The following is a 16,530-nucleotide window of genomic DNA, read 5'->3' as shown; positions in this document are numbered from 1 at the left end:
GAGCTGATTTAAATAACTGGAAGGTCAATCAGAAGTCTTTACTTATGAGTGAAGTTACACCGTACCACCCATCCACTGCAGGTTTCTGTGGAAATAAGTCAAGTCAAAACACAGAGATACTGTTTATCTACTCTACTGTTTAACCGTGGTATCTGCTACTAGCAAAAAAAACCGTGGAACTATTTAATTTGTATTAGTTAAGCTGTTTTACTTCTGCATCCATGCATCTGACAAACACCCAGGTCCTCTACAAAAAACGACTAAATAGGTCGATTGTTCAGCAGCTTATTACGACCAAAGTGTAGCACCTCTAGTGGTCGTGTAAGAAAGAATATGCTCCCGCTGATTGCAAACGCTCCGGAGGGTCGTTTATTCACAAATAACCCTCTCTGGAAAATCCTAAATTGTAGGATAGTTTGGCCGTTAAAATGCTTTTTGGTTAGATTTCTAGTGAGAAGTGTATATTGTACTTTTAGAAGATGATTTGAGGTCTCGCCATGGAGAACGTGTATATGCTTCGTCTTTCCCCCTATTCATTTATATTGACGGCAGCGTCCATGTAAAGTTGGCGTCAACCCTCACGGGGTATTCCCCTCGTGTTCAAATGATTACACAGTGATATCTGCATTACTCATCAACTAAAAAACATCAGTTTATCCTTGTTAATTACACAACATTGATTGGTTTAAATTGTGAACAATGCTTTTGTGTTTTTAACCTTCGATTCGGAGAAACAAATAGTTTTTTGGGAGTTTAGGATGGTCGAAGACCAGGGCCTGACCAATTTCCTGCCCTAGGCAAGATTTTAGCTGGTGCACAAATACAAAATTAAAACCTATAGCCTAATTGCACACAAAAACCATTATTTCAAAAAAAGAAGATTTCACATAAACCTCTGGTTTTTACTGTAATTTACATTAATTACAGCAGAGGGAGCAGTCCTAATCAAGTGAAGAGAGGGCTGTAATCTAGTTCCACCTTAAAAATGACACTTGACCCGCCCCCTCGCTCCTCCCCCCGCAGCCCCGGCTCCATAGTTTATGGACGCTGTATGCAATATAGGCGTAGTTCTGTTAAGATAAGATAATAGGATGTACTTTGTTGATCCAAATTCGGGAAATTGTTTTGTTATGAAATTGAAATAAAACTTTTTTATTTTTTACCTATCTACCAATTGGATCAAATATAAAAGTCAGCCGAATTACTATTGATACTGCAAGGAGACGTATTGTGTGAAGAGAAATTGAAGATGTTAATTGCTGATATATTTATGATCCACGTCACGTATTAAGTTTCGGTGGCACACACAATTTAAACCAATTAATGTTGTGTAATTAATAATAAATAAACTGATGTGTTTTAGTGGATGAGTACGGCAGATATCACTGTTAAATCATTTGACAGTGAGGGGAATACGGTTTTATTATGAAAACTTCAAGACCGGAAATACTGTTTTCACCCCGTGAGGGTTGACGCTAACTTTACATGGCCGTCACACGGTCTCCTGGTGAGACCTCAAATCATCTTCATAATATCTATCAAACTATAGATCCTACACATCCACTGGACGTAGATTATAAAAGTACAATATACACTTCTCGCTAGAAATCTAATCAAAAAGCATTTTAATGGCCAAACTATCCTACAATTTAGGATTTTACAGAGAGGGTTATTTGTAAATATACGACCCACCGGAGCGTTTGCATTCAACGGGAGCACTAGAGGTCGAAAACTTTAAAACGTGATTATAGGTCGTAATAAGCGCTTGAACAATCGACCTATTTGGTCGTATGAGTTGGAGGACTTGTTGTGAAAAAAACATTTGCATCGCTTTTACACGGTTTGGAAAATGAAATAATTCCTTTGATTTTAGCTGCTATCTGCACACGGCAAATCTCATGATGCCTTTACTCTTTAATACACTTTGAATATTGTATTATATTAGCTTACCCATTTATAAAGCTGATATTGATCAACTGTATGTTGTTTTTTACTTATAACTGTCATCCAAATGAGATGCTTATGTGCTTTATGAGAACAAACATTTTTAGAAATACATTCTAAATTATATATACTTTTATTGGTCTTCACTTGTGGATTTGCTGTACATAACTGCACTATAATGAGAGTAAATTGAATATGTTGGATGTTTAGACCAGATAAAAAGAGGAATTTGAAGATTCCATCATACAGTATGTTGTGAGTATTAAGCTACCCTCATCAGGGTACACATTTTTCTTAGATTCAGTCTTATCTGCCCTTATTTCTAATAGTTAAATGTAGGTAAGTGTAGTTATACAAGCTGAATTGAAATTGTCCACAAATGTCTTATTTATTTTGTGACATGCAGTATTTGTAGTGATTAATTAACTTGAAGATACCAGAATAGCTCATACAGTAGCTGCAGTCCTATGCGAAGTGAGGATACAAGTGTCAAAAATAGAAATATTGACTTGGTGTAAGTATGTTTAAAGACATTGCTAGGCTTTTGTAGGCTAAGCTATGTTTGTTAACAGCCTTTTGTTTGACATAAAGCTGCCCACGGCCAACACAAATAGGATGCACTTTGGTTTCACTTTAGTTCTTTCCTCACTAATCTGAGGTCACATGCACTACATCTGGACCTCCTTGCTCAGTGAGAGATGTGCACATCTTGCCACAGACAAGCCTGTAATGCTGGGAAACTTTAATTATAGTGTTTTTTTTAAAAAAAGATTCCACTTTTGGCCAAGTACCACAGCTGTTCACTAATCCTCCCTTTTGTCAGGCAGTGTAATAAGCCTGTGTGCCCTATTGTGTAATTGTGCTCCTTAACTGCAACAGTTAAGCTCTAGTGGAAAGCCATTATCTCTCCCTGCACATTCTGGGGATTTTGTTGTGGGGTAAACACAATGGAAATGTGTATTCAAATAGGTGACAAATATATGCAAATATATTTGAATGTACATTTCAGACAGCTGAAGTGTAGGATTTGTTTTGTTTGTGCTTATATATCAAGAATGTTATGAAAATGATAAAAAAAATATATATATTAAAAAGGAAAAAAATTGATGTCCCATTCTACCCTTGTCACTAACTATTTGTTGATTGCAATATATGTGATTCTCTATGATATTAATAATCATAATTATTAACAGGCAAGACCTGACATGACTGTCTCCAAGGCAAAGTAAAAAGTATCAGATTTAATGGGTTACTTTTTTAATGTAATTAGTCTGTTATGAATATAAATAAAATCAATTTGTCTTTAGACAAGACGGCGCTCCAATTACATTTGACTTTGTCTTTAGGATCCTTTTTCATTTAAACTGAACTCCAACAAGTACATTCTGTCTCTTTCTGAATAATAGTTGTTCCTTTCCTTGCTGCTTATGTTTCATAATTTAACAGTCACTGCGGATACTGTACATGACAATCATCACAATAAATCAACAATCTATGATAACGAAGTAAAATACACTATAGTTTATAAAGTCCAACCTGATTTTTAGTGATGCTGAAAGAGATGATGGAAAACAATAACAAAATAAAAAACCTATTCCCTAAAAGCCCTGCTGAGTCAAAATTGAAAATGAACTGGTGCTTTTAAAGTGAGAGCCATATGGTTAGTTATGCAACACAATTCTTAGAATATTAGATTTAAAACAAACACATGAGATTAACCTTCTCTAAATGTGCTGTACAGTTGTTTGTAAGCCACTTTAAAACATTGTATGTTTTCCAGACTGAGCAGTTCGCTCACATGCAGTAACATTGAATGTACAGTATGTTGATCTCCGATTCACAAAACATATGGTAGACATGCCTTGCTGTTTAATCATGCCATGAATCATTGTGCTCTTCTTTGGCTCTACCGGGATTGTTGGTATTGGCAGCTGATCAGCTTGGAGCCTCAGTCTGGACGCTGGGTTTACTGTGACTCACTTGATGTGATCCTGATCCAATCTATTTATTTTCTGTGGAGCTTTTCCAGCATGCTGTTATTTTTTTCCTGTTTTTATTAAGCTTAACTGAAGGCAAAATTGTATTGATGACTCGAAAGTTAAAACACATCATTTGAATTTAAAGGAAATGTGTTCAATGCAAGGACCATCAATCACTCTTTGTAGTTAGCCAGTCTAATTGGAACTTATTGTTTTGGTAGTTTAACTTATGGGCTCAATAGGGGGGAGAGACAATCTTTTATAATGAAATCATCGCGCTGCATCCTCCACATGCTTTTGTGCAATGTAATTATGGTTCATATTAAAGTCTTGCAAAAAAGTTCAGAGGTACCACACCAAGCGCAAGTAAGAAAACTGCAGGATGTAAATTAAATAAGATCAAAACAACTGTATCTCCATTGCAAATACTTGGTTAGTTGTCTATTGGTTGCATTTAAAAAAGAATTATACTAAATGTAATGTGCTTTCTGCCCCACAGGTCTTGTTTTTCCATGTGTGCGTATTTGTATATACTGTATGTCTTGTGTCTACTAATTGAATGTTAAAAGGAAACGTGAGAATCGGTATCTTTTATTAAGGGATTAGGGTCAATAAGTTTTATCAAGCTCTTTAAGAGTTCAGTTACAAACCTAATTAATACTGTAAAGAGTTAATCAGACGTGCATGGAAACCAATTCCACACCATCACTGATTTCCGTATATCTTTTTCCATCGTCACTGAACACTTTGGAAACATTAAGCCATTGTATCCAGACATATTTTAAACACGTTCATTAGGATTTGAAATATACAAGCATTATTAAAATGATTTATATGAACACTTTAGAGTTTTATTCTTATCATATCTGACGACACATTGAAATGCAGATTTAATTCAGAAATAATGTCAGTTGACGGAAATTATTGCATCCAATAATAGGAACATGGTTTTACTTTTGTATTTTGACAAAGCATGCTGAAAATTTTGCTGACTGTTCAGAAAAGACCCAGAATGGATGTACTGCCAAGTGTGTGCATTTACATGTGCAGTATCAGTAAAAGTATCCTCCCACACTGCAAGGCTTCATCTCTACCCACATATAAGCTCACATGTTTCTTTCTCCATACAGTACATTGCCAATGTGTGTAAGTGTGTAATTTAGCTCTTTGAGGTTGACAAAATTGTCAGTAAAACACATTGAATCAATGAGTCTTTAATTTCAGATTCAGATTACTTTTAGTCCATGACATTTGCATAACATGGTAAAGTGTCTTTGGTACATAACACAACATACTGTACAGTTGACACACAACACGACTATTATTCATCTTAAAGGGGCCTTTAATGCAAATGTTAAGGTTCATATTTATATGTTGTGCCTCTACTGAGACATGTTTACATGCTTTCATGTTCAAAACGTCTTTATTTTCTCATACTGCCTTTGCAGTAAGCCCTCTTTTCACCCCCTTGGAGATGTCCCGACCCTTACTAAATCATGTGTACATATATTGTGCCAGCCAATAGAAGCGCAACTGTTACCCTCCAGAAAAACGCGGGCAAAAATCCTTGATTATGCGGGCTAAATTCCTTGATTTGCGGGCTAAAATCCTTGATTATGCGATTAAACATGCAGGGTTTTTATGTGATTTTATGCGGTGAAATTGCGGGAAGTTGCGAAATATGCGGAAAGTTGCGAAATATGTGGGGGAAAAGAATAACAATTTTTTTAAATATTGGGCTGTCTTATTTATTCTCTCTCACAAACAACCTGCCACTAACGTTAAACCCCTTTACTATTCAATTAAACACATTCAATTTTTATTTATTGTAAAAGCAATTGGGCTATTTTAATCTCACACACACAAGACAAGTTAACTTTTTTTTTTCTCAACTTTGTGTGGAAAAATGCGGGGATTATGCGGCCTGTTGATAAATATGGGGCCTTTTAAAAATCTGCGCCATTTTGCTGATTATGCGGTTAATTCTGCCATCGCAGAATCGCGTTTTTCTGGAGGGTCTAATTAATGTCACTATGTCATGGAAGTAAACAAAATAGTCCAAACGAGGCTTGTCAGGCAGGGGGAAACAAAACTCCCTTTGGCGGGAACTTTGGGTTTTTAGTCATTGCAAACCATTGTAATTCTCAAAAACCTATAAAAGACCGTACAGGAAAGGGAAAATGCATAATAGGGGCCCTTTAATTTAAGTGACTCAGTGGCATTCATAATAAAAGTGCTAAGTTGATTGTTCTTCAACTGTCATGTAGTCCATTAACATGTCACGACAGACCGATCCTCAGTAGTATTAACAATAAATCAATCAATTAACATTAAAATTAGTAATTGTGATTGGTGAACATGTGGAAGGGAACACCCGCTAGTTTAATTTGTAGTATCGGTCTTTAACATATAAAACCTACCCTAATGATTCAGTCTCATTCCTAGTCATGAGCTGGAAAAGAAGAACTCATCGTAGGACTATACCCTTGAAATCGAAACGGTGCGTTCACTGTCCTCCATATAAATGATGTCTGAACAATAAAACTATGTGAAAGTGACCGAGACATGGAGCGCAGCACTCGCTGATTTATCGTCCTTTCACTGTGAGATGAGATCGGTCAAGGTGGCCCACTGTCCCCGTCTCAGAAACGGCACTTTACTGATACATCAGTACATTTTTAAGATGCACCCAGGAATCATATTTGATGAGCCCAAACATCACTGTAGTCCCGTGCCGGAGCACGCCGACACATTAAATGTAATCTGTTTTTAATGATTGTGCATAATTTTTAATGTAAAAAAGGATGGATTTAATAAGAGCCTACAGCTTTCTCAATCAGAATTAACTCGTTTTTTTAGACTTCAAACGATTAAAATTGCTTGTGCATCAGTCAAAAACGACTATCAAAGAAGTAAACTTATGTAACACAAATCATTCCGGTGCACTATCAGGTATGTTGGCAACACGGCTTTGTTACATTCCTGGCGCGGACAGTTGATGGATTACATTTAGGATTACAGCCAGACGAGGGGATAGTCTATCCGCTGTCTCAGCCGTGATTGATCTACCTAACTGTGACACACTGATATTGGAGGCTTGTGTCTCCTCCCTCCCTCAACACCACACTGTCTGTCCAGATTGATCTCTGCACCAAAGGTGAACATCAGAACAATCTTCAGACACCAGCAGGAGTAACATCTCCTGCCTACATCTTCTCCTTTAATCCAGTTGTGCAAATGACTCACAAACCTGCCCCCCTCTCTATTTTATTAAATGAGAAGATTTTGCTGCTCAGGTCCAATTCTCAGTGGATGTAAAAAGAACCAGGTAGACATAATTACAGAGAATTCTGCAGCTTCTTCTGAAGGAAATCTGAAGGGAAAATGATGATGAGACATTCATGCTAGACGAGGGGCAGAGTAGGAGTGGGAGAGGAGCAGAATGTGTCAATGCACAAAATGACAAGCGTTCAAGTGACAGTGGGGCGAGCGTGAATCATTCAGGAGGGAATTCCTTCTGCGTGGAGACTCACTGACATCACTGTACCATGGGCATGTTCAAGATGTATCATCACAAAAGCACATATTTACACATAAAACTCCCAGGTACTAGAGATTTTGAATGAAGGGGATGTATGAATACAATGAGTAGATTCCTTTTCGTCTGAATAATAAACACTTTATCTGCCATCGCTATTCATTACAATGAAACAGGTAAATATGCACGTCTTGTTGATTTATGCTTCGCGCTGCAGCACATGCAGAAAGTATCCATCATCTTCAGTTATGCACATTTGCTGGTGAAATAAACCATGGCTTTTCACCTTTAATTTTTGACTGGCACATTCTGCTTCTGTACTTGCGGCTGACGCTATCACACTCTGTAATTCTGTCCACCTACAGTGTATTCACACTCTCTTTCCAGCGCTCTCACATCCCAACTTTAAATAAACGTCAATTTAGGCCAAGATAAAAGAAGCTGTCAGCCTGTGGAAATGGAGTGGATATTTTATCATCACATACTCAAGTAAAGATAGCAGATAGTGTCGTGTGCGGCAGGATCATTTGGTCATATTTTGAGTTGCTCCTGCCGTGTGGTAACAGGTCTCTGGGGAGCAACTTGATAGGCCGTGAAGGAAAATTCAGACTTCGACCCTGTCACATGAACTGCTACTTTGTGGTAAAACTGTTCAGGTCATTACAAGTGTTGATAGCAATGCTGCGAGGGCTTCAGCCTCAAACTCTCATGGGAGTTGTCCTGCCTGTGGGCAGCTCTAGCTCCAATTACCCTGGCCAATGTGCCGTAGAACTGTGTCACTCTAAATTATACATGGCCTTTGTTCATCCTTAACCCAAGAGCACTGGAGACAGCAGTGGATCTAGTTTACACTCATCCATCCGTTAAAACATTTATGAACATGATTGGTGGCTTAAAACGTACAAATGGTACCCAAAACTGAGCAGAAGGAAGGACGGTAATTTGTGTTTCTGCTGCGCATAGGAGACTGCCGTGCGGAGAGAGATCTGTTTTATTCCATCCAAAAGCAAGTCCTGAGTCTTAGAGCATCTTCCACCCACTCGTCGTGCTGACCTGCAGTAATCAAACTTATGCAAACAGAAGAGCACGCTACTTTGTGAACTTCAAATCACAGGGGAAATCAGGAAGTGAAAAATGGAAAGGGAATTGGGTTTTTCAGCACGGGCTCTGCAGCTGCTACATTATGCAGGCCATCGCAGGAGGGAACCACAGGATGAAGACTTTGAAAATAGCAGTACCCATTTGTCATATTTGATTGACAATCTTTTAATTACTTGAAGATTGAATTAAATTATTCTGTTGATGCTGTATTTTGCTGTATTCTATGTGAACTTGGAATGCGTGGTTTGTTTGCCGTAGCTTTAACCTTTATGTGTTTCGAATGATAGTGGAGCTCTTGGCTTTTAGAGAGGCCACACTCATATATAGTTTAAACAGTCATTTAGTGGCCTGGTTTGTTGTATGATGAATCAGACATAAGGATGCAACACCCACACGGATGGAAAAATAACCCTGATTTACAATACAAAAGTAATTCCTGCGTCTGTAATTAATCTACTTGATGAAGAATGAGATATTCAGTTAAAACACCCACACTCATGATGGTGGTTAGAGGCAATGTGTACTGAAAATATTATCAAGTTACCCTCATTAACTAATGAGAGTCCATCTGTTATTTTGTAACCACTTCCAACACAGTTTGCAGGGAATAGGTCATCGCATGTTTTCCCGTTATCGAGAGCTCAGTCATTATGGTAATTAGGTCTGGCAGTATGACGTCTGCGTGTATGAAGCGCCAGTGTTTGTACATTTGCACTTAAAGGGGACAAAGGCAACGGGTGCCTGTGAATCACTTGCTACACGGTAAACTTCCCTGCTACTTTGTATTTGTTTAACAGAAGTCTGTTCGACAAAACAGATTTTTGTGCAGTGCTCAAAATAGTGATGGAGCATACAGGAAGTATATGTCAAAGCTGCCAATTCATGGGTTGAAAAAGATGTGCACTATATTCTATTGTCAATATGCTAATTGAGAGGCACTTTTCATTGTCTTAAAGTAAGAAAATTAAAACAAATCTGCCATGCGAAGGAAGACATAAACTAGTTTTAGTGGATATTTACAGATCAGTGAAACATCTTTTTGTCCTCTCTGACCTCACACAGAGGTGATTTGCATTGCTTTGAAAGCAAAGAGCCTCAGAGGGAAAAAATATATTTTTTTCCTCTTGCTAAAAAGTTATTTGCAAAATATATCCCGGCAAAATATATTGGTTGAAGAAGATGATAAATTATAGAAAATAAAGTGTGTGTGTGTGTGTGTGTGTGTGTGTGTGTGTGTGTGTGTGTGTGTGTGTGTGTGTGTGTGTGTGTGTGTGTGTGTGTGCGCTGGGTAAATTGGTGAACTCGTCTCTGGGGTCATAAAGCAAACACTCTCTGATGGGGATGTAAGAGCTGCATATGAGGTGAGATACACATTACTAACTCAATTTGAGAGTGTCTATACACCGTGGCCAGTTGGCAGCGATGCCCGCAGCTTGGCCAGGTATTTGGTTTCCTCTGTGTTGTTGATGTCTCCCTGGCCAGCACTTCTAATGCAATTCATTATGCTTTGCGGTTGACAACACTTAGAACCTGTGATTAATGCATGTGCAGCCTGTGACTGAGGGGAATTGGGTATTCCTGCCAGTTTATCAACTTTTTCTTCCTCACAGACCTAAACTTGTCTTTTTGTGGGGCAGAAGCCCTTAGAGGAAAGAGAAAGAAGTATCAATAGCAGGGTACACCATGGCCCAAATGCATGTAAGGGTTTTTGGCTTTTGTGTGTTGTCAGCAGTTTGCAGCAGCAGGGGTGCACAGTAAAAGTTATGGCGAGCCAGAACATTTTCGTTTTAATTTGGAAATTGAAAAACTGCCAAACTTGTAATGAAATCCTTTGTATAATTCCAATATGATGCATTATGTGTGTATGCCATATCCATATGCTGAGGCTTGGATGTCTTACCAGATAAGTTAAGTTTTAAAAAAGTCACAAATTTGAGTCACAACATTTTGTTCACTGATTTTATGCCCTTAAAAAAAAGTACTTTGTTTATTCAGGTCGACATCTCACACACAAACTTTTGAATAATACGTTTAAACGTTCACAATCCTTATTTGTACACATAGCACTGCACTGTGTTTAACACTCAATTATATTGAATAAAATACTCCTTGAACGTCCTAGGGATATGTCATAACACTGCAAGACATATTCATATTAAATTCTCAGATTAGATCAGAATTGTACAATGCATTAAATCTGCACAGATATAAATATGATAACAGCACGAGCTCGTAGTTATGTGTGGCTGAACTGTCAGATGTGTTTATTTTTGCGTCCCCTGTTCCCACGTGCTGGCTTGTATTGATGAGATAACTGCTGTCAGTGTCCTTTGTAAGGGCATTCCTAGTAATACACAAATGGCTGACCTTCAGTAAAAACACTTACGGTTCTCTCTGAAAAAAAAAGAATAAATATTTATCTAAGAATAAATTGCTTCTGACAGGTGTTATAAATATTCTATACAATCTATTTCAACATCAGTAATATTAACACAAGCAAAGTAAGGTTGTGATGGTTGGTGTTTTATTCAGGACATATTTTGCAACTCCATCCTTGGATGCTGCAACCAATCAGCTCCATCTAAGCAGATCCAACCCCAGAGAAAAAATATTCTACAGAGACATGTGATCCTCTTTGTCTTGAGTTGTTCAACAGACATGCATGCACACATTCAGATTCCCGTGCACACTCAAGCACACCACAACTTCAGCTCTGTTATCTAACTGGAGCCTGCAGGCAGGAGCACAGTGGTAGACAGAGTCTACAGTATGGGCCTAAAAACATCACATGGGCAGAGCAGAGAAGCTGGATAAATGGGATGCATTTCCAGAGCTGGGCAAAAAACTATTCATAATATTGCAGAATTACAGTGTCCACCAAAGAAAAGTATTATTTAAATATGTATTATATAAAAATAAGTGGTCAATTGATCGATTTGACTATACCGCGCAGGATAAAGGGCATTGTATGGTGAAATGTGTAACCAGAAAAACTGCAATCTAAAATTCTTAATATGAATTATTTCATTTATTTTCCCTTACTGGAAAATGCTTAACTCTGAGCAAAGCAAACTTGCAGCTTTTACTTTCAACAAGTGCTATTGTCTCATATTACATACCCAGTCGCACACAATATATGCTATGGGAGTGAGGAAAGAAAGAGACAAAATTAGAACAAGGGAGAGGGAGGGGGGTTCCCTCTCCTACAGGGAAAACATAAATAGACTAGAGCAGTGTTATGGAAAGGGATTGTAATAATACTGTTGATGTAATGCTGTGTGTTATGCTGATATATGCTTTATTTGGGTGAAACACATGGAAAGCAAATGGATCTTAGATGTAGCTACTCACCGTTTGGAAGCTTGTGGCTGTTCTCCATCAGCCACGTGAACAGGTTGGCAAAGTTGCAGTTGCACAGCCAGGGGTTGCCCTCGAGCCTCACCGCCCGCAGGGATGGCAACTGACTCAGCGCCCCTACCTGGAGCGTAGAAAGTGCATTACGCTCCAGTTCCAGTTCCCTCAGAGAGGTGAGCCCAGTGAAAGCATCCTCGCTCACCATGCTCAGGTATGGGTTGTTGCCCAGCCTCAGTTTAATCAAGCTCCGAGACTCCCCAAAAGTCCCTGTTGGGATTTCAGTCAGGTTGTTGCTGCCCAGGTCCAGGAAGACCAGCCTGGAGGAGGTGCTGAGGGTCCCCGGTTCGATGCTGGAGAGGGAGTTGTTCCGGAGGTCCAGGTAGACCAAGTCACTGTACAGAACCAGGAAGTCCGAGGGGATGCGAGGAATCCAGTTGTCCGCCAGCAACAGCCTGCGCACATCCAAGGGGATTTCATTGGGGAGACGGGTCAGCCCACGGCCACGGCAGTCCACAGTGTGAGGGTCCGGGCACAGGCAGGCTACTGGGCAGTTCTCCCCCCGGGTCCATAAGGCAGAGGACAGTAAGATGAGGATAAGTTGGAGCCAGCAGACACATGGCAACATGGTCAAGAGGGTGAAATGGGTTATGGGGGAAAGAGGCTCTGGGTAAGGGCGAGTAGGACAAGGAGGGTGGGGTTAGAGAACAAGAGGGTGAGGGTCAGAGGGCAGGAGATCAGGACGAGGGAGGGGAAGGGGAAAGTAAAAGGGGGTGGATGGGGATCAATCCTCGCGGAGGAACATCCTGCCGGTGTTGAGATGGAATTCTTCAAGTGCTCAGGAATCGAGAGGAGGCAAAGAAGCGGCAAAAACTGTTCTCCAGGAGATCATGTAGCAACCTGCCGGGATAGAATTGCAGACTGCCTGCTTTGAAGGAGCAAAGCGAAGGAGATAGTAAGCAGAGAGGAGCGGGAGGAGCGGGAGAGAACCAAAGACGGAGCTTAACAGAGAGGGGGGGGTAGCTTAAGAGAGGTAAATAGACACGAGCGAGCTGGGAGTGATGAAAAGCCGGGGGCACAAACAAGGGAGAGGGGGGCTGAGGAGGGGGATCTTTCCACCACACTACCCCACAGTTGATCTGGCAGCAGTGACAGACAAAGACAATAAGGTCTCTGACACAAAAGGATATATGAAGCTGTGATTCAAGCATGACAAACGCAGAGTAACATCATGGCATCCCTCCATTAGTCCCAGGTCTCTGTGCAGTAAAGCCTGACGTTCTGAAACGAGACAGAGAGAAGCTCACAGAACATCGCTCAAGTGTGTGGTAAGGTTGTCCCTCCTTATTATTCCCTCTCTAGCTGCCAAATGCCCGGCAACATGCTGTGAGAACACAGCTCAATGTTACTCCATCCGGCACTGTGTCAGGGCTGTGTTTCTCTGTAGAGAATGCAGACGTCCAGGCAGGAGCTGCATGGATGTAGAGCAGCTGAGCAGCTCACAGCCATGCCAATCCAACGACTGCTTCCGAATCTACCACGGTTTATCTCATGCCCTCTCCACTCTCCTTGTTTCCAGGGAGGCGTGCCTGAGCCACGCTGTCAACATGTGATGTCACTTCCTTTATTGTGAACATATGAAGATAATCTTTCAATCGGAAATATGGAAGCATTTTTATTTATTTTTAAAGCTTATCAGCTTTTTTTCATATTTTTTCAAAAAAATTTCAGGTTCAGGTTCATTTTATTTGCCTTGCTCACATTTATATTAAATATATTTACCGTGTTTGTGATCTTTTGACAATAACAAGCTGTGATTTTGACTTTTAGCCTTCTTGTTTTGAAAATGATACGGAATCTCCAGATTTCCTGTCCTTGTGATGACCATGAGGAAAACTGTTACCTGTAAAAATGCAACACTGGCTTGTTTTTATTTTGCATTTCGAGCACATTGAGTTCTATTATTAATAATAATAATAATAATAATAATAATGATAATAATAATAATAATAATAATAACTTAATAATACCTCATCAGTCCACTTGAAAATACTCATCATATCAATTGATTTCCTTTTTCATGTTTTTTCTTTTTGCATTTTTTATGACCCAAACATTATGGATAGTAAAACCAAGGCGCCATGAGCAGAAAGGAGAGAGGACTATTAATTTAGAATGGGTATTGCATTTCCAAGATGGGATTTGCCTCAACAAGTAAATGTAATTATACCAAGGTTGTTACAGCGTCTGTGAATTAGACCTGTGAAGACAAGGGTAGCGTGACATTTCTAAAAAAGGACGGTAATTGCGAAGATAACATATACACAATGCAAATGCAATAAATTAACAGTTTTGCACGCACATTTTCCTATGTGCACACACAGCTGCACCTCATGAAACCAGGCAGATAGAAATAACATCTAACTCACTTCATCCCAGTTAATCTAATAATACCACTCCTTCCTCGAGGCATCCACTCAAGTCAGATGAGTCTGCAGCTTCACCGCTGATCCGCTTGTTTTGTGCCGCAGAGAAGAGAGCCGCTCTTCCATCACAGTCAGCATATATTAGCTGCAAAGAACACTAAAAGCTGAAATGGCTTTGATTGTTTCCTGCAAACACATTTCAACTTTACATCTTACAATGGAAATTCAATTTAGTGCAGTGTGATGCTTAAATATTTGCTGTCTCAGGGACAGTTTAATATATATTTTTTTAAGTATTTGATGCAGTCTCAAGTTTAGTCTTATGTGCTACTGGGAAGGAGAGCACCTTAATGATTAACATCAAGTATAATTAAAGTTCCTCTCCTGGCATTGACCCATAAAAACAAACTTCTATTCATCAAAATTACATAAAACTGCCTTCAAGTACTTGGATGTAGCTATACCCCTTTTACTCATTCAGTAAGTTTAACAACCCATATCTTACTGAAACTTAAACTATCTGGAAGATTTTTTGTACCACTTAGTTTTGCTGTATATAAAGTTACACTCATTATATGGAAAGCCACACCTGCAAGTTGATTAGTTTCTTAGGATTGTGGCATTTGACACCTTGTTTTCTTTGTAGTCTCCAGAGTTAAAAACACCATATATGGGCATGTTAACAAGCTTTAAAACCATTTAGTTGGAGAGATTCTTGATTGTTGATCAACCTTTTTTTAATTGTTGGCAATCAGTGTATTTACAATACATCTTTAATAAGACATCCTGAGATACAATATAATAATGTGTTGCTGTTTCATAGCACTTTGCTTAGCATGTATACTAGGCAGAATATTAACATTTAATAAATGGTATAATTGTAAGCAGAATTGTCTACTTGTTGGTGGGCATACTTTTAGCTGATGTACAGTACAGAGAACGAATACAATTAAGCAAAAGACATATGTTTTACTTTAAAAAATATTTTAATTGGACAATTTAATGATATTGTTAGGCATTACATCAGTTTTCTCTATCAGAAATTAGGATGGAAGAATATACATTTCTATAATTGTGCAGAGCAAGAAACGTTTGAGATGGTTAAGTGTCAGAATCCTGATCACCATGTCTGTGTGGTTTTGTATTAATAACCACCTGGCTGCAAATTATCCCTTACTTATTACATGGCTTAGTTGAATACTCGATTCTGATTGGCAATTCAAAACATGTGACACGTTAATACTGTGATGTGAATGTCCCTGCATGGGCACTGATTAACTGAACTGAAACAGGTGTGTTAATCAGCGGAGGGACTAACAGCTGGGAAATTGACAGCTGACAGAGAAAAGGCAGTGGAGAACTGTGAATGGGGGTTGGAGGACGCTACATGTGACTCGGCACTCTTTTGGGTGGGAGGGTGTCGTTCGCAGCGGATAGAGCTACCGGCGACGAAGACAGCCAGACAGGAAAGACGTTCGAGTGTCAGGATCGGGAGGCCTGTTACCTCCTATAGATAGTCAGCGCCGGGGTTTTAGTGAGTGCGAGCCGCGATCCCTCCTTATGCACGGCGGTGCCCAAGCAACACGGACACCAGCTGTGACTTAGTTCACGTCGTCCGGCGAAGCCCATCCCCGGGGAGTTGGACGGCGTCCCAAGCGTAGAACCCAGGGGAGGGTCTCGCCAACTGGCGAGTTACGTATACTCATTTGCAGTATATTGTTGTATGTCGGATTTTAGAAGTATTTTACAGTGTATGGAAGGAGAGCAGCAGGGGAGAGGCTACCACGAATTGGAGCCCTCGCCCTAAATTGTTGGTTGGGTCATTGCAGTGTGGGTGTGCTGTGTGTGTTCATAATTGCCTAGTTGTGACACACCCGTCCTTTGTGATGGTTGAAACCGAGTCTTGGAAGATTATCTTATGTCTCCGTCGCAAAACATGTTGCTTATACTCCCTGTTTAGACACATAACAATGGCTGTTGTCAAGTGACCATCCTCCTCTCCTGCTCTCCTCTCTTGTTCTCCTTGCTCAGTGCTGCCGTGGTCTTCCATCTGAACTCGTCAGGTGACAAGAATTTACGGTAACAGTCGTCCCGATCGAAGAATGCACTCTCTCTCGTAGCGCCGTGTGGTGTGATTCTCTGTGCCGACGTTCCTGTGGGAGACGGACCTCACGGGTGTGTTGACATGCCG

At 39.8% G+C, this 16,530-nt stretch overlaps 1 protein-coding gene across 1 annotated transcript in view; it reads right to left on the bottom strand.

The window, feature by feature from the left end:
• The window catches only part of lrrc38b (leucine rich repeat containing 38b), a 16,253-nt gene extending 2,817 nt beyond the window's left edge, over positions 1-13,436 (bottom strand). The window contains exon 1 of the mRNA XM_010769856.1: positions 11,914-13,436. Coding sequence (XP_010768158.1) covers positions 11,914-12,541 — 628 coding nt within the window. The 5' untranslated portion in view covers positions 12,542-13,436. The remainder of the gene's footprint in view (positions 1-11,913) is intronic.
• Positions 13,437-16,530: the final 3,094 nt, after the last annotated feature.

This window comes from Notothenia coriiceps, unplaced genomic scaffold (genome assembly GCF_000735185.1).
Source record: "Notothenia coriiceps isolate Sejong01 unplaced genomic scaffold, NC01 NC01_scaffold00007897, whole genome shotgun sequence".
NCBI lineage: Eukaryota > Metazoa > Chordata > Actinopteri > Perciformes > Nototheniidae > Notothenia > Notothenia coriiceps.
The sequence above is the reverse complement of the archived record's forward strand: the minus strand, read 5'-3'. Positions and strand labels throughout refer to the sequence as shown.